Raw genomic sequence first — 22,749 nt, 5'->3', positions numbered from 1 at the left:
CCAGGAAAATGCCTGGTATGCCAGATTACCAGTCCAGCCCTGATCTCAGATGTTTCTCATGGGGAAAACCCCAGTAATCTCACGTGTGCCTTCTCTAGAGCTTCAGAAGATCTCAACAACATCTCAAACTGTGCTCAGATTTGCCAAAATACCACTGCATTCAAACGTCACAGATCTCAATATGAACGCAAACATCTCTCATCGCAATCAAATAAGAATTGTGGCTTAAAGGTGTTTATTACACAGGTCTCTGGAATACTCTATTCTGATTGGTCAATGGCGCCATCTAGTGGTCTGATATTTCGGAGTAACAACTGCACATACAGGGATTAAGTCATATCAGACCGGTCATCTTTCCTACTTCAGGGATCACTCTGCGATCTCTACAAGTGAGGTAATAAAATTATTCAATGTTTAATGTCCATTTATTTATTTAGTTTGTTTATGTAGTAATAAGCCTCTTTGCATCAGGTTTATTTAGCAATAACAACTGGCTGACTTTAAATGTGACCTGGAGATGTTCTTGTGAGATTCACCCACACAGATGAGCTGAAAAAGTGAAAGGAGGAGAAAGAGAGCGAAGACTGGAATTCACTTCCTCACCAGGATGTCTGTTAATGTGCAGCTGAGGCCGATCTGATGCCAAATCCATGCGAAAGCGGTACTGACACTTATCCGTGCTGGGATACAGGCAGTACCCTTTCACCAACTCTGAATAAAGACACAATTCATTCAATCACACAATACAGAGCATTTATAACACAACCATATCAAAGTTCACATCAAATCACCCACAGAAGTCTCCTGTTATTGATTATCAGGCTAAATGAATAATTTCAGAAACACTTTCAATGTTTACATTCACTAGGTTGATGTTTTACCTACCTGTGATGTCATCGACATAATCCACCAATGAGGAGCAGCTGCGATTACAAAGCTGAAAACCATCTGATCCAAGTCCATTAGTCAGATGACAGTTCACACAAGTCCTGATAAAGAGAGAAAGCACAACATTTTAAAATCTAGTGCACTGCCTATGTAGGCTGCATTTTTAGCCACCCTGACCTGAAGATAAAACTAAAGGCAGCATAAGTACAGTGGCAAAAAAATATGTGAACCCTTTGGAATTAGCTGGGTTTCTGCAACAATTGGTCATAACATGTGATCTCATCTTCATCAAAGTCGCAAGTATAGACAAACACAATGTGCACAAACAACACACAAAAATGTATAATCTTTCATATCTTTATTGAACATATCCCAATAAACTATTAGGTGAACCCCAAGGCTAAAGATGGCAATAAAAGTTAATCAGAGTCAGGAGTTGGCAAACATGGAATCTGATTAATGAGATGAGATTGTAGGTTTGGGTTAGAGCTACTTTGGCTTATAAAAAGCACTCAAACTGTCCAAAATTAGACAAACTGTCTATAAATGAAGACGATTTAGTACTATAGGTACTCTCCCTAGAAGTGTCCGTCCAGCCTAGATGACTCAAAGGGCACACTGCAGAATGCTCAATAATAATAAGAAAAGAGTGACAGCTAAAGACTTGAAGAAATCATTGGAACTGGTTAACATCTCTTTTAGGAGTCTACAATACAGAAAATATTAAACAGGTATGGTGTTCATGGCAGGACACTATGAAGGAAGCTGCTGCTTTCCAACAAAAACATTGCTGTGCACTTGAAGTTTCCAAAAAACTACCTTGACACTCCACAATGCTACAGGGAAAATGTTTTGTGGACTGATGAAACTAAGGTTGAATTGTTTGGGAAGAACACGAAGAACTACGTATGGCATAAAAAGGGCACTTCCTGGACCGCTTGCCATCATCAAGGGAAAAACTAATTCCCAAGTTTATCAAGATATCCTACTATAGGATAATGTCAGGGTGGCTGTGAAGTTGGTCACAGCCACCAGGACAATGCAGCAGGAGTTAAGCAGCAGGACAATGAGCCTAAACATTGAAGTAAATCCACTACAGAATGGCTTCATATGGCACCTTCTGGAGTGTCCCAGTCAGAGCCCAGACCTGAACCCAATAGAGATGCTGCGGAATGACCCCAAGAGAGCCGTTCACTCCAGACACCCTAAGAATATGTTGAAGCAGTTTTGTAAGGAAGAATGATCCAAAATTCCTTCTGAATGTTGTGCAGATATAATGCGCAGCTACTGGAAACGTTTGGTTTTCAGCAAAAGGAGGATCTACCAGTTATTAAATCCGAGGGTTCACTTACTTTTTCCACAGAACTGTGAATGCTTATTGGGATGTGTTCAATAAAGTCATGACAGAATATGACCAATTAATGCAGAAAACGAGCTAATTCCAAAGGGTTCACATACTTTTTCTTGCCACTGTACACCATATTAAGAGGCCTTCATTTGGGCAGATTTGGAGACCTATACGGTTTCACAAATGATGGATTGGTAGAGAAAGAAACCATTCGGTCAAAAATGCAGGAACTAACGCAACCTCTACAGGGCTTGCATGACATTTTATGCATGTTATATTTTGGTCGTAAAGCCATAGAGACAATAACGTAAGTATAAAAGTCAAACTGAACAAGGTACCAATTTATGGTGCGTTCTCTTACTGGTAAACAACTATATGTTTGAGAAGCGAAATGGCATAAGATATTTTGTCTTGTTTGCAAAGAAATCTAACAAAATGTAACGTTTATGATTATAACAAGAAAAAAACCCTAGGACCAAGAAATCGAAATAGCGTGAAAACAGCCTCATGGGCCGTTCTCACCTAACGAGGTTTTGCACCCATCCGTGCAGTAGTTCCAGTTGTTTTCTATGTAAACATGCACTAGACGTCTTTGACCTTTGCGCCACGGCTCGCTGATGACTGTTTTAGACACTATTTCACGTTAACAAGAACAGCAACTTTTAAAAGCGCATCTCAAGACACCTGCGTTTTGTACTATTAATATCGCTGGCACTTTGTTTTTGCACAATGGCGCGTTTGGTCTGAACGAGCCCCTTTGTGTTTGAAAGCAAGATGTTGCAGTGCTGGGTAGATTTCTACTGAATTGTAATCTGATACATTTAAAAAAATACATGAGTAAAATTGAATTTAGTAACGTAATCCATCAGATTAAATTTAAAAGGTCATCTAATCTGATTGATTTTGGATTACTTTTGGATTACAATCATGCATTTGAGTAAAAAACACTTGTACCATAATGCATTAAAGACAACGTACTTAACGGATCAAAATATGAGAATTAATATGATTTTGTCTGCGTGTGTTAAATTCGCTATATGAAACAATTAAATGCACTAAAAACATACTTGCTCAAGCAATTTTGGCATTACAAATGCCATCCTTGTGTTGTAACAGATCAGACCAGTTATATTTGAGAGTCAATGTAAACAAAAAAAAACAAAAGTGCATTCATGCACATTATTGAAGTCCAATACAAGACACCATCTTCAGTGTAATAATGGCTGGGGTCCAGTATCAGGTTCAAAAGAAGAAGAGGGATCAAAGTATTATGAACAATTACACTTTGTTGTTATACTTTGCCTGTTTAACCCTTTAAGGTCTGAGGGTGTTTTTAAAGATTTCCTGTTTCAGTGGCATACTCAAAATTAAAGGCTAATAACAAAAAAAACAACAACAAAAAAACAAGGAGGGTCAAGTGTTTGGTATTAATGTAAAGAAAAAATTTCAATGTTTATAATGATATAGATTACGATACATTCTCAGCCTTAGAAACTACAAATAAATCACAAAACAACGGGCCAAAAATGTACTTTTTTTCTTATTTAACATTATATATCTCTGGGTGTAAATAAGGTGGCTCAGAAAAACTGCTTTTGTTTTGTCCCAATCAAGCCAACTGTAACTGAGAAACATTTTGTGTTGATACGACAAAGCAATCATAAGTTATAGCATTACAAATATAATTTATCATAGTGTCCAAAAATGTCTCCATGTGTCCAAAAGCCTCTCCAGACAAATACAACATAATAATTGTACATAAGAACTAATTACACATACAAACACAACAACTAAAGGTTTGTAAAGCATGCAGACATGATTATAGTCATGAGATTTCACAGAATGAGTTTCATTCTGTGTCATTTGAGGCATCATTGAGTCTGTATCGTGTATTTGGCGCCATCTCCTGGTGGCCATATGTAACATTGTGCTTCATGTGGATTATCTAATGATCTATACATCTGATATTTTATGTTCTGCTTATTTTAAGTCGGGTTATAAGTGAAAACGCGGCATATAAGCAACACCTGTTCATGTGAAAAAAATGTCAAAGATATATATACTTAGATATGACTTGCTATATTTTTGTCTGTGAGTAAAACAAATAGTCTGGTTGTATTATACTCTTTGAGAACTTTCCAACAACATATGACACATGGATATTTTATGAGATTGATGTTTTTATTGATTGCAAAAATATGCGAACTGCACATTTTTTTTTAACAAATGATCAAAATGGAACACTTTTGATTTGTCGGCAAATTTCAAAGCACTTGTTCAGTTTTGGTCAAAATGAATGCATACATTTTAAAGTAGAGCTTCTAAGCTTTCAAACTATACCTGTTTTGTGTTGGTCAAGACTGTAGTTATGAAATTTTGTCTTGCTAGCCCACGTGAGCCTAAAGGGTTAATATGTAGTCATGTAATACATAAAAAAGTTAAGTGCTAGACTTTTATAATATGATTACATAATCCAGATAACATGTAATCGATTACCACTCAGCACTGCCAATCAGTGACATGATAGCCATGTTCCTAAAAAATTTTGAAGTGAGTGAGAATGTGATTACCAGTGTGATTGACAGGAACTGTAGCTGACGGGACACTTCTCACAGAACGTTCCGAAGCATTGGGGCTCATCACACACACACTTGCCACACACACACTTTCCCTGACCACCGCAAATCAATCCGTCGTCTGACACGCAGGTTTCTGTGGACCCGGGACAGTCGCAGGTCTCACCCGTCCAGCCGGGGATGCACACACATTCACCTGAAACACACCGCCCGTGCCCTAACACACACACATACACACAATGATCAATCATGAGTAAACATAATATATACACCATGTAACTGACATTTGCAGAGATATTAACCGGAGTGGTGGTGGCGTAGTGGGCTAAAGCACATAACTGGTAATCAGAAGGTTGCTGGTTCGATCCCAACAGCCACCACCATTGTGTCCTTGAGCAAGGCACTTAACTCCAGGTTGCTCCGGGGGGATTGTCCCTGTGATAAGTGCACTGTAAGTCGCTTTGGGTAAAAGCGTCTGCCAAATGCATAAATGTAAATGTAACTGGCAGGACTTTACATTATTTACAGGTAAAAGTGATGGTAGGCACAGAGCAAGACATATCCCAAACAAGAGATGAGGTACCATTCCTTTACCAATTATTTAATTAGGCATTAATGGCAAAAATGGGCAATAGGACATCGCTATTCAAATTCAATAAACTTTAGTGCCTTCTAAATCCTCCGGTGAGCAACTCTCACCTCCACACACCAGGCCTCTCTTGTACGGACACGACAAGTCGTCCATCTCACAGAACTTTCCGTAGATGGTCCCGAGTCTGCTAGAATCACACACACACGTCCCGCATCGACAAGTGCCTCTTCCGCTGCAGATCGGTTTGGTTCCATCCTCTCTACAGTCATCCATTGAACTCGTGCCCGTCTCTGCAGAGCAAGGCGAGGCATTCAGGTCATCGTAACAAAGGCCCTTCTCCGTGCAGGTACACCCACACATCTGTTGGACCCGTACGGTAACAGACTCGTTAAATCCGACAGGCCTCAATGTAATCAGCACCTCCTGATTTGCACCATCTGCCGGACAAGAGGTCATGCCGACCGTGACCTTGAAGAAGACCTTGAGAAAGAGACACACAGCAGAAACTGAATGTTCATTCTGAAACTTTATAACCGGCTGAAAATGCAACTTGTAAGAACACAAATGAACATAAACAGTGACAACATTATCTCCCATCCACAAAGTCACTATTCACTATTGATACCGCAGCCACTCTGCTTTGCTAAACAGATGCTGTATATTTCAAATCATATACTGTTTATATGATCCATGAACCATATGTGAAACATCATATGGTCGTTACACACTCATATTTACACACAGAGCTGACATAATCAAAGGATACAGTACAGATCTCTTATGCGTGTTCTTAAAGGAACAGTACCCTAATGTCAATTTGAACCCATATGAGGTTCTTCCTTCCATGGAACACAAACAGAGATGTTCAGTAGAATGACCAGGCTGTTCATTGCATGCTATTTATGGATTAGGGACTAGTTTGACCAAAAGTGAAAATTGACAGAGTCTGACAGAGTTAATAAAACATGTGATCGATAGAATGTATCGTCACTCGTCACTGCTGATTAAGACAGAAAACGCTATATAGAAAATATACCTATTATCGCTTGTTGTTTGCCGTCAGGTTAGGACACGATGTGACTGTGGCTGCCTGTAGCCTCCTCTATGTTTCTGTTTCTCAATACGCCATTTAAAAAAATAAGGCTGGGCATAGAAATGCATCAATTCTTCAACCAAAAAGTCTTCAGACATGTTTAGTAAGTTCTGTTCTCTGTTTTATGTGCAGTTGTGCAGCTGTGTTGTGTTCTGTCGTCACTATCGCTGTGGAGGACCTGTTTTTAGATAAACAAAACAAGTTTTCGCTTGAACGCCCCAATGTCGCGAGGTTCTGCATGAACTGTTGCTCTCGTGCCCAATCACGACCACGCACAGAAGATCAACGGCCAGTGAATACTTATCGTATGCTTTCATAACAATCATCTCATGAATAATTAATTAGACTCCTGAATTTTACTTTTCTGTCCTTCTGAAGCTTGAAGAGGTGCTCACCGTAAACCGCCATTGTATGACATCACTGAGCACAACATTTATTATTAATTTCTCCCTTTGTGTTAATAATAAGAAAGAAAGTCATATAGTGTTATAACAACACAGGGGTGAGTAAACAATGACTGATTTTTCATTTTGGGTGAACTATCCCTTTAAGTTCCAAAAAAAAATAAATAAAACTTGGCAGCTGCTAATGGTCACCTTGAACTATGTTCAATCTGCTTAATTTCTCCTTTTCTGGAGAAATTATGGCTTGGAATGAGGGATAGAAAATTATGAACTGTTCCTTTAAGATGAGTGTTTTGTTTGTAGGCTCTTAATGTCAAACACATAATCTCTGTCATCTGACTGAAAACAGAAGAATTTGCATTAAAGGGTTTCATACTGTTTGTTTGGGCTGAACGCTGGAACATTTAGTGTTTCCAAAAACAGAGGATCCGTTGGGGCAAAAAGCTGTTACGTTCACCCGAAACCGGTGAGCTTGGCTGTCCTCCACCCTGGTCTGCAATTCCACATCAGATAGCAGCTTCTGAAGGGGAAGCAGAAATAAAGAGAATAAAAAACATGGCCAAAAGTTTGCTTGACTGCATGCACATCTGGATATATGCCAGGTTCCAATGCTCTACTGCATCATTTGATCATTATTTGATGAATAACTGCTGCTGTGATACAGAAAATGAGTACCAACATCAGTTTTAAATAAGTGGCATATGGTCTGCACTTATATAGCACCTTTTTAACCTTAACGGTATTCAAAGCGCTTTACACTGTGACTCATTCACCCATTCACACACCAATGCCATGCAAGGTGCTAGCCTGCCATTGGGAGAAAGAGACCGGTTTGCATGGAAAATAATGATAATTACTAAAATGGATTCTTTCATAGGACATATAGTTTTTAGTACTGGAACCAAACTTTGACTTTGTCAAGAGTATCAAAATACACATAATATTTTATTTAATTTTTTTCAGATTTTTTTTAATAAATTGTTGAAGAGATATAACCATTTAAAAAATGGTTAGATCTTTTGAGTTTGAAGGTCAATTTTGACCCGGGTATCAGTTGTGGCTTTACACATGATATTATGTTGATTGCTTATAAACACTTTATATATATATTAATTACATTACACTTTTTTTGTATCTAACTGGGACAACACACACACACACACACACACACACACACACACACACACACACACACACACACACACACACACACTCCTGTCAGATGTAACAAACATAACAGATGTCTTCACATGTATCACACTGCTTTTGCTGTAGTTAATGAATACTTTGGACTGTCAAATTACTACATTTACATTTATACATTTGGCAGACGCTTTTATCCAAAGTGACTTACAGTGCACTTATTATAGGGACAATCCCCCCAGAGCAACCTGGAGTTAAGTGCCTTGCTCAAGGACACAATGGTGGTGACTGTGGGGATCAAACCAGCAACCTCCTGATTACCAGTTCAGTTATTTAGCCCACTACGCCACCACTATGCTATCGTGATACAGTGAGACACTTAAAACAGAAGTGAATAGGACCAATCCATAAACGTTAAATTACCAGAGGCCACGTCCACACTAATACGTCGTTTTCTTTTGGAAATGTTTTGGCCTTCCAACCACATTATGACGGCATTTTTGAGCATATGCAAAAGTTGTGCGCACATTCTGAACGCAATAGATCCCTGCATTCTGTTGTGCTTGGTTCAGCTGTATTTAATAGCAAAAGCGTCACCTGTGAAAAGCTGTAATGGCTTTCTTCTCTGCTGTTTTCCACGTACAGTCCAAGTTGAGGCGGTGCTAACTGCCCCCTACTGCGCTGGATCCGTCAAAACATCAAGGTGGTACTACAAGCTTCAAGCTCCAATGGTATTATTTAAAATGAATCGCACTAATTCAACGCCTTAAATCGACAGCCCTAATACACTGCCTGGTTCAGCGAGCATGAGGAATCATTTTCACCACAGAGTCCTGACCTTAACCCCATTGATAGTATTTGGGATGTGCTGGAGAACTCTTTACGGAGTGGTTCGACTCTCCCATCGTCAATACAAGATCTCATCCAAACATTAATGCAACTCTGGATGGAAATAAATGTTGTGACGTTGCATAAGGTTGTCGAAACAATGCCACGATGAATGCCAACGGAATATTAGAGTGTGCAACACTTTTTTTGGCAAGGCGGTGTATTTACTTAAATGACCATCCAATTGCATATGGTTAATCTGTATTGCGAGGAGTTAGTGACTAAAACGTAGGTGGCAAAAGTGGCACAACTGTTCAGCGAATTCATCCCTCAGTGATACCCAGTTCCAGAAAGACCCCATTCTCTATTCTCTGAGCTGTTTCAGGGCGAGAAAGAGAAGCATCTTTGTTCGCTCTGTAATCAGATCTATCAGCATTTTTGGCACACTGATCAGGGGCTTTTCACTATACAGGCTTGTTTTCATTGGGATCAGAGGATTTGGGAGAGGACAATACATTGTTGTGCTTACAGTGAGATTATTTGTCTTCTTCTTCTAGAGTCATTGCCAGTGTTTTGCTGTAGGACTGAAACATGCAAACTGAAACAGTAAACAAAAAGCCTACTTCATCTGAACTGTTTGGAAATGTTTATCCCCTTCAGTGTGTCCTTGAGTGGATGGAGATCATGAAAATGTTCCTCGTTAAAGAGAAAGCAGTGAAAGAGAAAGCAGTGTGATTTACCTTGTAGGCGTGCAGCACTAAATCTTTAAGATTCGATGATTTTGGGAACAGTCGACCCACATAACTTCCTGGAATCAAGTCTAAGAGATCCTGTCCAGAGAGAAGAGCATTTCAGTGCCTACTGTATATAACTGAGGGAACAATTAAAGGAATATTCCAGGTTAGATACTATTTCAATCCTATCAAAAGCATCTGTGGCCTATTCTTGATTGCCTGTGGCTGTGGGGATCGAACCAGCAACCTTCTGATTACCAGTTCTGTGCTTTAGCCCACTAAGCTACCACTATGCTACCATGATACAGTGAGGCACTTAAAACAGAAGTGAATAGGACCAATCCGTAAACGTGAAAATACCAGAGGCCACGTCTGCACTAATACGTCGTTTTCTTTTGGAAACGTTTTGGCCTTCCAACCACATTAAGATGGCATTTTTGACAGCAAAAAATTAGCTTTTCGAAAAAAGGCTCTCCAAAGCAAATACTGTACATTTGAAAATGCTGTCTTCGTGTTGTAGTGTGGATGGGGAAGACGAAGATATCTGAAAATGACGATGTTGTAACGCAGTCATGTGATCCATTCAACCAAAACAATCAAGATGGCGGCCCACATTGTAGCAGCGTTATTGTGCCTGTTTTCCACTTTGAGAGTGTTGTTAAAGATAAATGTTACTTTGTGCAACCTTCACAATGCATTCCTTCATAAGCAACCCAGAGTTTACTCGGGATTGCTGTCCGGCGACAAAACACAAGGACTTGCGTTTCAGCCCGTACATGGAACGGCAATTTTTCGCATGAGCAGTGAAGGGATTTAAGTGTTTTCATAAGTTTTAGTGTGGACGAGCAAGTTTCGGAAAACGCTTGAACGCTCTACTTCACTTGGGGTACATCTATTCATTGGGGTAGCCTCCACAGCGAAAAAAACATCAACGACTACTTAAAATCATTGCACCCTTGGCCCCACTCCCCGGTGCGTCAGTTCATACTCCGAGAGAGATGGCAGGACAACTATTCCTGAACACCAAAAGGGAACCATCTGGACTATTTTTAATTATTTTTGTATTTAAACATGCACAGACATCTTTGACCGCTTGATACATATCTCGTGTCGCTTTCAAAAGACGTGTGTCAGGGGGGCCTGGGTAAGTCAGCAAGTAAAGACGCTGACTACCACACCTGGAGTCGCAAGTTCGAATCCAGGACGTGCTGAGTGACTCCAGTCAGGCTTCCTAAGCAACCAATCGGCCCGGTTGCTAGGGTGGGTAGAGTCACGTTGGGTTAACCTCCTCGTGGTCGCTATAATGTGGTTCTCGCTCTCGGCAGGGCATAAATTGTGCATGGACGCCACGGAGAATAGCGTGAAACCTCCACACACGATAGGTCCCGTGCAGTTATGCGCTCAACAAGCCACGTGATAAGATGCGCGGATTGACGGTCTCAGACGTGGATGCAACTGAGATTTGTCGTCCGGCACCCGGATTGAGGTGAGTCACTATGCCACCATGAGGACCTAGAGCGCATTGGGAATTGGGGAGAAAATCCCCCCAAAAAGACGTCCGTCAAGTTACAACTCTGAAAAGGAGAATCCACTCTCTGTCATTCAGCTGCTGCCTCTTGTTGTTTTGTGCACCAACACGTCATGGACACGTTCTTTTGCCCATCTATACTATTTTTAATTGTTGGTGTATTAAAACATGCGCTGGATGGACGGCTTTGACCGTTTAGATACGTTTCCGATGATATACATTTCAGTGCAGGATGATACTGGAAACTGGATGCGTCTTAAACGCATTTCAGCGTGGATTGCGTGTTTTTTCGGCTATCAGCGTGGATTGCTTGTGAACCAGTCCTAATACGATTTCAGCTTTGCAAAGGGACTGTTATTGAAGGATGGGGCAGTTAAAAACACTTGGACCTGATCAAAAATGTAACAACGTCCATCCATCCATCCATCTTCAGCCGCTTATCCGAAGTCGGGTCACGGGGGCAGCTGCTCCAGCAGGGGGCCCCAAACTTCCCTATCCCGAGCCACATTAACCAGCTCTGACTGGGGGACCCCGAGGCGTTCCCAGGCCAGTGTGGAGATGTAATCTCTCCACCTAATCCTGGGTCTTCCCCGAGGCCTCCTCCCAGCTGGACGTGCCTGAAACTCCTCCCTAGGGAGGCGGCCAGGGGGCATCCTTACCAGATGCCTAAACCACCTCAACTGACTCCTTTCGACGCAAAGGAGCAGCGGCTCTACTCCGAGCTCCTCACGGATGACTGAGCTCCTCACCCTATCTCTAAGGGCGAAGCCCGCCACCCTTCTGTGGAACCCCATTTTGGCCGCTTGTACTCGCGACCTAGTTCTTTCGGTCATGACCCAGCCTTCATGACCATAGGTGAGGGTAGGAACCAAAATTGACCGGTAGATCGAGAGCTTTGCCTTCCGGCTCAGCTCTCTTTACGTGACAACGGTGCAACCACCCCCAACCTCCCGCTCCATTGTCCCCTCACTCGTGAACAAGACCCCGAGGTACTTGAACTCCTTCACTTGGGGCAATACCTCCTTCCCTACCTGGAGTAAATGTAACAATGTAAACAGTTCAATTCTTGAATATTTCAAATGTCATGACTGTATACACCGGGCGCATCGACACCGATACCGATTCCAAAATGGAATGGAACTGTTACAGTTGCAACGCGCCGCATCATAGTGCTTCCATGGTAGAGAGCATTCACATGCAATGAGTTGGATGTGTTTTGTTGGAGCTTGTTCATTCTCTTCGGACTGAGTATCAAATACGGCTGAATTTGAGGGGATGCACGCTACGCTGTTAGCCAATCATAACAGTAGGTGTTTAAAGGAGGCGCTTAGGCCAAAACCGAGTCTTTCAGACAGAGGGCCAGAGACAGGGTGGAAAATGATCATATATGACTAAATCATGAACGTTATAATAACCAAAAAAAACATTACTAACATTAAGAGTGGACCTCAGGGATAATGAAGGTAATAAAATGATAAAAAAAGAGCATTTCATGACACCTGTGACATGTTTTCAGTGTGTTAAAATCACTTACTAACCTCATCCATGTAACATTATTACCAATATTACAACTTCGTTGCATGACCTGATTTTATCACACTAAAATATTGTAGAAAAGAGATGCTATCACAATAAAATCAGGTTATGTTTACATCTTGCTGTTATACTGAAAAAGTGTGTATTGTAGTGTATTACCTCATACCACTGAAATTGCTTCTGGTCCACCGCAAATATGGAGTTTATGTTGTTCTCTAGAAGTTTATCTGCCAGTTGACCAATCGTTGGATGTTCCTACAAAACAATGTTAGTCTGCGTTTACTTGTTAATTAATCACAGATTCGGGTGCTGATAGAAGCAGACTGGAGCCACATGTTTAGAATTATGGTCTGGCTGACTGTACCATGGTAGTGGTCTGTGTGTAGATATTGTCCTCTAGGTGGCAGCGCCCGTCATGTGGTACCACAATACCGGCCAGTTTACTGTCCAATGCCAGATGAGAAGGCTGGTCTGTCATAACCAATAGCAGATGTTTGGCTTCTGGTCGCCATCCAATGTCCTTCTGCAGAGGTGAATCAAAGTTTACAAATGTGATATAACCCATATTGAGCATTCTGAAGAAAACTAGTGGACCATTTCTGTTTTGTGTTACTAACTACTAATACAAGAAAACTGCAGCACCACACAACATGAGATGAAGATGAGAAATATAAAGTCACCTGATCATTACATGCAATTTGTGACCGTTGATTATCTGAGATCACTGATAATGTTATGTGCATAAATTATAATAGTTAAATATTCAGGGTGATCACTTTATTTTGTTTTGTATAGCTATGTTTTGCTTTTATTTATTAAATATTTATAGTATAATATTCATTTTATAACATTATGCACTTTTTAATAAAATTTCTATTTAAATATTCATTTTCTTATAAATAAATATGGCTTTATTATATTAAATATTTTTATTTTTAATAAAAACAATAAAGATAATAATAATAATCATCAGAATTTATTACATTTGTATCGTTTAATGCATATATACATCTTCTAATAGTACGCACTTAAATGTATTACATTTCCATTTCATAAAAAAACTTTGTTTTATTTATTTGCTTATTCATTGAATAATTTATTAAATAAATGGTTATTTTATAATAAAATAAAAATATGTATTAAATATGTATCATAAAATATACATTTTATAACATATACTTTTTTCTTATATTCATATTTAATACATTTCCATTTAATAAAACTATTTAGTTTTATTTATTTACATATTCATTAATTTATTTATTGATTAAATAGTATTTTATAATAATACAATTATAATAAATAATCTAAATAATAATAACTATAATAATAATAATAATAATTTATTAAATAGTATCGTATAATACATATTTTATAATATAAAATTTTTCTTAAATTAATATTTAATACATATAATTTAATTTATTCATTAATTTATTTATTGATTAAATAGTATTTTATAATAATACAATTATAATAATTAATCCTAAATAACTATAACCATAATAATAATAATAATAATAATTTATTAAATATTATCGTATAATACATATTTTACCATTTTTAATTTTTCTTAAATTCATATTTAATATATTTCCATTTAATTTATTCATTAATTTATTTATTGATTAAATAGTATTTTATAATAATAAAATTACAATAATTAATCCTAAATACATATAACCATAATAATAATCATTATTAAATAGTATCGTATAATACATATTTTATAATATAAAATGTTTCTTAAATTCATATTTAATACATTTCCATTTCACTTGTTCATTAATGTATTTATTGATTAAATAGTATTTAATAATAATAAAATTATAATAAATAATCTAAATAATAAAAACCATAATAATAATAAATTAAATAATATTGTATAATAAATATTTTATAATATTACATTTTTCTTACATTCATATTTAATAAAAAAAATGTGTTTTGTTCTTTATTTATGTTTTTATTATTTATTCATTTATTTATTAAATATAAATTTTTATAATAAAAAGAGATAATCATACCAATAATTTATTAAAGATGTTTGTTTAATACACATTAATTTGATAATATTATGTAGTTTTTTCTTAAATTTCGATTAAATACAACAATGCTTTCTTTAATTTATGTACTTATTTGTTGAATGATTACATTTTCATTTTATAATAGATATTATAATAATAATTAAATATAATTTAATTAGATAATATTTAAATATGTATCATTTAATAGATATTAATTCTATATGTACCTTTATCTTTCATTTCTGTTTAATAAAGCATAAGATATATGAATATTAAATATTAATTTCTTAATAAATATAATTATTGTTATTTGTATTATTATTTAAATGCATATACATACATGTTTGCATATTTACAATGCTAAATATACTGAATTATTTACATTGTAAGCCCTATAAATGTCCTGCTCAAATACTGCTGTGGTTTATGCATGCTCATTTTATGTATGTAGCTCTGTATCTATTCTTCAGCCTTTTATAAGCAAAAAAAGTACAACAAAATGTCACCAAATGAGATACAGGAAAATCAAGTTTATCTCCAATCTTGGAAACATGCCCTCTTTTTAATACGACACCAGCTAGTTACGGAACATCAGGCAATTTGGACAGACTGTGTTCCTCATTCATGAGTTTAGAAACAAGTTTGAAACACTTTGCGCCAAAGTAAACATTGCTTTCATGCTAATGTGTTTCAGTTTCTGTCTTTTGAGGGGGCACGGATAGCACAGAGGGACTGTGTCATAAAGGCGCATTCAAGGACACTGTGTGGAGAAAACCTACAATACAAGTGCTTATTTATCAGAGCAACGCTGTAAGTCACAGAAAAATCCCAACAGTCATATAATCTAGAAAAGATCCTTTGTTGATCAAAAGCCATTCGTCCTACTGGGCGGCTCTTCCGCTTCACCACGAACAGCTGCATGAATCAGGGTGCCTCTGAAAGACTTGCAAGGACAGAAAAATGGGGATAGGACCGAATCAGCTCTTTAGCACGCTTTATGAATGCGCTGTTTGCTGTAACTGTGGGAAGGATGCAATTCTATAGATTCTTCAGGCATTGTTTGTGTTTCCAGGGAAAGATATCCATCCTGACCTGAGACATGCCGTCTCCAGGGCAACCTCATCAGATATGGCCAGACTCGTGGGACACGCACACAAAGACAAGCGATTTAAAAAAAGTCATTGCTGAGTGCATATGCACAATCGGGCAAGCGTCACTACTATTGCTCATACTTGGGGTCATTTGAACAAATTTGGACAAATTCCTTAACTGTATAGTAAGTGTGTGTTTCTTTAACTAATAAGCCAGAAACCACCTAGCAATGCCCAGGCAACCACCCTGAACATCCTAGCAATCAAATAGCAATGTGCAAAAAACACTCTAATAACAGATCAGGTTTACCTTGCAAACGGTTGCCTGCAGCATGGCATCGAATCCGCCTTCAGGTGTATCCAGGTTCACAGAGATCCTCTGCTCCTGAATGACACGCGTGAACTCTGTCATGTTCTTCGTGATGGGGAGGACATGGATGAAACCATGAACAGGCCTGCAGAGCACGTCATAATCACTATGACCAGAGACAGAGAGATTACAGATCATCACAACACATTCCCACACACTAGCCGTATTAGTCCGAATGTGATCACTTTGAATGTATTCCGGGGATCTCCGGGCTGGGTATATATTCGTGGAGTCAGCTAAGAGAGCTCAGCTTTTTCTGGAAATATGATCAACAACAAAGACACGAAGGAGCAGTAAGATCTTCCCATAGCAAAGACCACAAATGAGATCTCATTAAATCATGTCAATTGTAGCATTTGCTGCAATATATTGCTTCTCAGTGTTAAAGGAAAATCCAGTTTAAGCTGGTAGCTGTGTTTTGGAACATGGTAGCTGGTTTCTAGCTGGTCATGAGCTGCTCCAAGCTGGTCATTAGGTCCAAGCTGGGAGACCAGCTTAGACCAGTTACCAGCTTGTCATACCAGCTCAAGGTGGTCAAGCTCATCACCAACTAGGACCAGCTCTTGACCATCTTGGACCATCTTAGGACCAGCTTGGACCAGCTCTTGACTATCTTGGACCAGCTGGGACCAGCTCATGACCAACTAGGACCAGCTCTTGACCATCTTGGACCATTTTAGGACAGGTTGGACCAGCTCTTGACTATCTTGGACCATCTTCGGACCAGCTTGGACCAGCTCTTGACCATCTTGGACCAGCTTAGTTCCAGTTTGGACCAGCTCATGACCAACTTGGACCATCTTAGGACCAACATGGACCAGCTCTTGACCATCTTAGGACCAGCTTGGACCAGCTATTGACCATCTTGGAACAGCTTGGACCAGCTCTTGACCATCTTGGACATCTTAGAACCAGTTTGGACCAGCTCTTGACCATCTTCAGACCAGCTTGGACCAGCTCTTGACCATCTTGGACCAGCTTAGGACCAGCTTGGACCAGCTCTTGTCCATCTTGGACCATCTTAGGACCAACATGGACCAGCTCTTGACCATCTTGGACCAGCTCTTGACCATCTTGGACCATCTTAGGACCAGCTTGGACCAGCTCTTGACCATCTTGGACCATCTTAGGACCAACATGGACCAGCTCTTGACCATCTTGGACCAGCTCTTGACCATCTTGGACCATCTTGGACCATCTTAGGACCAGCTTGCACCAGCTCTTGACCATCTTGGACCATCTTAGGACCAGCTTGGACCAGCTCTTGACCATCTTGGACAAGCTTAGGACCAGCTTGGACCAGCTCTTGACCATCTTGGACCATCTTAGGACCAGCTTGGACCAGCTCTTGTCCATCTTGGACCATCTTAGGACCAACATGGACCAGCTCTTGACCATCTTGGAACAGCTCTTGACCATCTTGGACCATCTTGGACCATCTTAGGACCAGCTTGCACCAGCTCTTGACCATCTTGGACCATCTTAGGACCAGCTTGGACCAGCTCTTGACCATCTTGGACCTTCTTAGGACCAGCTCTTGACCATCTTGGACCATCTCTTGACCATCTTGGACCATCTTAGGACCAGCTCTTGACCATCTTGGACCATCTTAGGACCAGCTTGGACCAGCTCTTGACCATCTTGGACCATCTTAGTACCAGCTCTTGACCATCTTGGACCATCTTAGGACCAGCTCTTGACCATCTTGGACCAGCTAAGGACCAGCTTGGACCAACTACCATGTTCCAAAACACAGCTACCAACTTAAGATGTATTTTACAGCAGGAAGATGTTTCACCTCAGAAAAATACCCCTGTAATCTCACATGTGTATCTTCTCAAATCTGAGCACAGTTCAAAACAAAGTCTGATATCTCAATATGAACTCCAACATTTCTCATTATATTCTTCCAGGGGCAAATGATCTGAGCTATGACATTCACATTGATTTTATAGCTTTGTCCTCTTACTATATGTCAACATTCATCTCATTTGTGTCTATTTTTATTACTCCAACATTGGTGAAACAACTGGCTAGGTGCACAAGATGGCGCCGGTGAGCATTCGCCACGTGTGTGTGTGTGTGTGCATGTTAACGTCTGGTCGTATGAGCATTCATTAAAATTAAGTGAGATCCCGCAGTGATCACGGTGTAAGCGGGGCTTTATTGTTGCGTTGAGAAGAGACTTCCAAAGGAGACTTGTTAGAGACTTGGTTGAGACCAGCTTGAGCATGTTTACAAGTAAAGAAAGAGAGGATAGTGGTTTATAAGTGACAGTAGATTACATCCTCTTTACATTGATGTGTGTCTCAACCAGCAGTGAGGAGCTGCCCAACGGTATGAAGTAAATAGTGTTAGAATTGTGGGTAACCCTTTACAATAAGGCTCTATATGTAAACATGCAATAGCATGCAAGGTGCTAGCCTGCCATTGGGAGAAACTTGGGGTTCAGTGTCTTGCCCAAGGACACTTCGGCATGTGGCGTCATGTGGGCCAGGAATCGAACCACCAACCCTGCGAATAGTGGACAACCCGCTCTACCACCTGAGCCACAGCCGCCCCAATAATGAAACCTTCATTACACCAAATGCATTCACCATGGTTTATTAATTGATCCTTATTGTAAAGTGTTGCCAAGAAGACACTAAAGTTGCATGCGTGTCATCAGAAGACATAGTTGTTGACATGCAGATGTATAAACAACTTAAAAGTGTATATCTTACCAAAATCTGTATCCAAGCCTAGCATTGTTCATTCATCTCCACAGAAACTTATATAAGCTACTGCTGTTTCTGATGATTATTACCGCATGCATACTGTAACGTGTTGAAATGTTACGAGAAACTTGTTGTGTTATGCATCTGACTTGCTTGCATTGAGAGCTGTTCCTGATTGGCTTGTGTACAGTATGTGTGTTTAAAGGGGGAGAGGGATTCACCGCTGCTTCAAGCGGGTTTCCCCTAACAATTACAGAGTGTATGGGATGGTTGTGGCCAACAACAGCCTTAAATAAACACACTGTTTATGAGATCGGCCTCCTGTGTCTTCATTGCGATGCTACAACACATTGTAAATCTCTTTTCTGTAAACTCCTCATATAAAATTACATTTCAGCGGGCTCTATACCGGCGCTAAGAGAAACCGGAAGTGGCTATGCGTCTTGTGCAACTAGCCCATTGACATCTCAGTTAAGTCTCCTAAACTATGCAAGCACAATCTATGAGCAAGGTCAACAGCTTCTAGGAATAGCTCAGATCATTTGAGTTTGATGAGAAATGTCTGAGGATAAATTGGGAAATCTGAGCACACTGTTGAGATCTCTTCTGAATCTCTAGAAGGAGACACATGTGAGATTACTGGAGTATTTGTCCCAGCAGGAGACTTCAACAAAAGTCTCCATTTAATCTCGATGATGCCTCGGAGAATCAATTGCGATATTTCAGTGATGTTTTTGTTGAGGTGTATTGTGTTTACCTGCAAGGGTTAAGCAGTTTTGAGGGGTGCACATCGATGTATGGAGACACCGGTTTATCCACAAAAGACCCAAAACCAACTCTAAAATCTCTGGAATGGTCTTTCATTTGGTGAGACAGAGCCAGACCCACAGTCTTCAATCGGTCCAAGTTATCCCGCATGGAGGCTGAGACGTCCACTAGATAGTACAGATCCACTGGGTACCATTCTAACTGCTGTACCTCTATCACAAAGCTTGCCTCGCTCCCTAAACAGCAAGTGACATCATGACATTCTCCTTGAAGAACGGTGAATAATATCATCAAGATTTGAGGTATCGTTCATCTCCGTAGCGCAAACAATGTGGGCGAATTTAAACCTGAAATATACTCTACGCAAGTACGTGAACTGTGACGCTTTTAGCAATGCAAGCTTGATTCCGTCAGTCGTTGCGCTCCAAAATGTGTCAGAACGCATTTATTACCGGAGCGGTGGTGGCGTAGTGGGCTAAAGCACACAACTGGTAATCAGAAGGTTGCTGGTTCGATCCCCACAGCCACCACCATTGTGTCCTTGAGCAAGGCACTTAACTCCAGGTGGCTCCGGGGGGATTGTCCCAGTAATAAGTGCACTGTAAGTCACTTTGGATAAAAGCGTCTTCTAAATGCATAAATGTAAATGTATTACAAAGGGAGTACGTTGCATGGTCAACGTTGCCACATGGGGCGCTACAGCAGACATGACTGTGAAGGTTAGGTTTAGGGTTAGGTGTATGGTCTCCAAATAAATATAATGAACACAGTGGGTTAGGGTTAGGACGTTGCATGCGGCTCTCGCGAGACATTTGTCAAATGGGGGTTACCTTCTAGACGCATCTAGTCAACTAATGTCACGGCGGAGCAACAGTTACGTGAATAATAATAATAGAGGATTTTTCGTGAAGCCTGTCAAGACAATGTTCGTGTTCCAGCTTTATATCCTGAAGATGTAAGTGTCGCACTTTATATTTTGGGAATGTTTGCAAATCGCCTTTTCCGAATGTGCTTGTTAGCTGATTCCTCGGCTAATGCAGCTAAAGTTACCATCATCTCTATGATTGCATTCACAGAGACCATATCGGGGGCGGGGAGCAGCAGCTCATTTGCATTTAAAGAGACACACACGAAATCAGCGTGTTTTTGATTCCATCCAAAAAGAGGCATTTATAACATGGTGTAATAAATTATCCGTGGGATATTTTGAGCTGAAACTTCACAGACACATTCTGGGGAGAATTGAGACATTGTGTAAGTTTACACTGTGACATTATTTAACTGTGTGAGACCCCGTGTCCACATGCATGGATGTAGTATTTTGGTTTCTCTATTCTCAGTGCATAATTTAAATTAATTTAAACCGACTGAACACTGTTCACAAGACCATAGACTGTCATTTAAGTGTTAAACATTTGGCGCATCGAGTCACGTGACACAACAGCATGGCGTTGATTTCCATGAAGCGCTTCTACAGGTGCAGAGCCAAAAAAGTGCCTCTGGTAAGAAACCTTTTCAAGTTTTTCCCACTGAAACCCATTTGGGTGTAAAGAGTAGCATCTCTAGTTTAGTTTGATATGCCGCTTTAAAAAATGTGTTTATTTTTTGAGCGTCAGCGTGCTGATAAACATGATGTCCACATATGTGGAAATTGGGACATTATTCCCTCAAAAGTTGAAAAAGCATGCAAACACATAAACATTAACACATCTGTGGGTCATTTCACATCAGTTTAATATAAATGTTGTCTAATCGCTGTGCAATACGGTTCCATTCATTAACATTAGTAAATGCATTCATATATATTTACTGTACATTATCACATTGAGAATCAATGGATGCATCCAAAAGCTGAAAATGTGTCTTTCAGAGGCTTTATATGGAGTTAGGATGAAAATAAGGTGCATTTCGAACTGTTCTGAGACCAGTGCAGACAGACAGCACACTGGAGGTTAAGTAATCACTAAATAGGGAGCAAGGGAGCTCTTATATCTCTCAAGTGCGTTCACTCCTAAAATCTGATCAAAAGTTCAGTTTCAGGATGCAGATGATGTTTGGATCACTCAACATGTTTGAAACATAGACTGTAAAAAAAGATGGACGACGCCCCTTCGCTCTTTTCCATTGGTGAGAACTGAAGCCGCCAGTGTCCTGATATGGCGCTGACATCTTGGGACCAGACCTGCACAGTAGTGAGCAGGAAGTAAAGCTACGAAATCAAGGCCCCGCCCTCACTCTCGCTGAATCAATCGCAAGCACACGCCCCTGCACTTTTGACTTTTGAATTATGACGGTGTGAAATAATTAATTATAGAAATTTAGATATTAAATTTAAAGCTCCAATCTCCTCAGTCCTCCGAAGATCCCGAAAAAAGTCAGTTGGTGCTTCAGTGACTACTTCACTCAGAGAACCTGTCAATCACAGCTGTCAATCATGATGTCACAGCACCGTTTTTATAGCATCAAATAACTAAAAACAAACTTATTTTGAAAAGAAACACTTGAAATGATCAACGTGATAGAAACTATCAGTAAATGACAGAAACTATCTTTGGAAAAAAGATATGTGAAGTGTAATTTAATTGTTTAGTTGGTCTCACGTCCCGTTGAATAACATGGGGAGGCGGGGTTTATGACCTAAACTAGGACCAGTCACCGGGGGGCGATCGAGACGTTTTGGCTTCACTTTTGAGGACTTGTGCGGCACACTTGGTTTGAAACATGGGACGATGATAATCAGTACATAGATTCACAATTTATAATGTACCATTTTATTTAAACATGGTTGACTGTGATTAGATGATGCTGGACATTGCTTTGGACATACAGCTGTACTATACCTAAAATGTCCCCAGCACACATACAGTACAAAACATCATTTGCTGTTTTAATATTTGCGGACATGCAATTTTTTTAAATTCCAGTGTAACAAGTGTTTTTTTTTGCATTATTATGTCTGTCAGTGTCTATGAGCATTCCTATGGACATTGTCTTGACAGGTTTTGTGACAATCACCCAATCACAAATCCAGTTTAATGACTTTGATTGTAACTATCACTCCCTGGAGTACAGATGTTTTTACCGCCACAGTAATGCTTTATGAGCA

At 39.6% G+C, this 22,749-nt stretch overlaps 1 protein-coding gene across 2 annotated transcripts in view; it reads right to left on the bottom strand.

The window, feature by feature from the left end:
* The window catches only part of LOC127619789 (integrin beta-8-like), a 33,129-nt gene that overhangs the window by 6,882 nt on the left and 3,498 nt on the right, over positions 1-22,749 (bottom strand). For both annotated transcript variants that reach the window (XM_052092772.1, XM_052092773.1), the window contains exons 4-13: positions 19,633-19,879; positions 16,099-16,264; positions 13,035-13,193; positions 12,830-12,925; positions 9,613-9,702; positions 7,278-7,421; positions 5,512-5,884; positions 4,807-5,029; positions 886-989; positions 604-711 (exon numbers count right to left, since the gene is read on the bottom strand). In XM_052092772.1, the coding sequence (XP_051948732.1) occupies positions 604-711; positions 886-989; positions 4,807-5,029; positions 5,512-5,884; positions 7,278-7,421; positions 9,613-9,702; positions 12,830-12,925; positions 13,035-13,193; positions 16,099-16,264; positions 19,633-19,879 (1,710 nt within the window). The remainder of the gene's footprint in view (positions 1-603; positions 712-885; positions 990-4,806; positions 5,030-5,511; positions 5,885-7,277; positions 7,422-9,612; positions 9,703-12,829; positions 12,926-13,034; positions 13,194-16,098; positions 16,265-19,632; positions 19,880-22,749) is intronic.

Source organism: Xyrauchen texanus, chromosome 26, assembly GCF_025860055.1.
Source record: "Xyrauchen texanus isolate HMW12.3.18 chromosome 26, RBS_HiC_50CHRs, whole genome shotgun sequence".
NCBI lineage: Eukaryota > Metazoa > Chordata > Actinopteri > Cypriniformes > Catostomidae > Xyrauchen > Xyrauchen texanus.
This window is presented reverse-complemented; position numbering and strand designations above follow the sequence as displayed.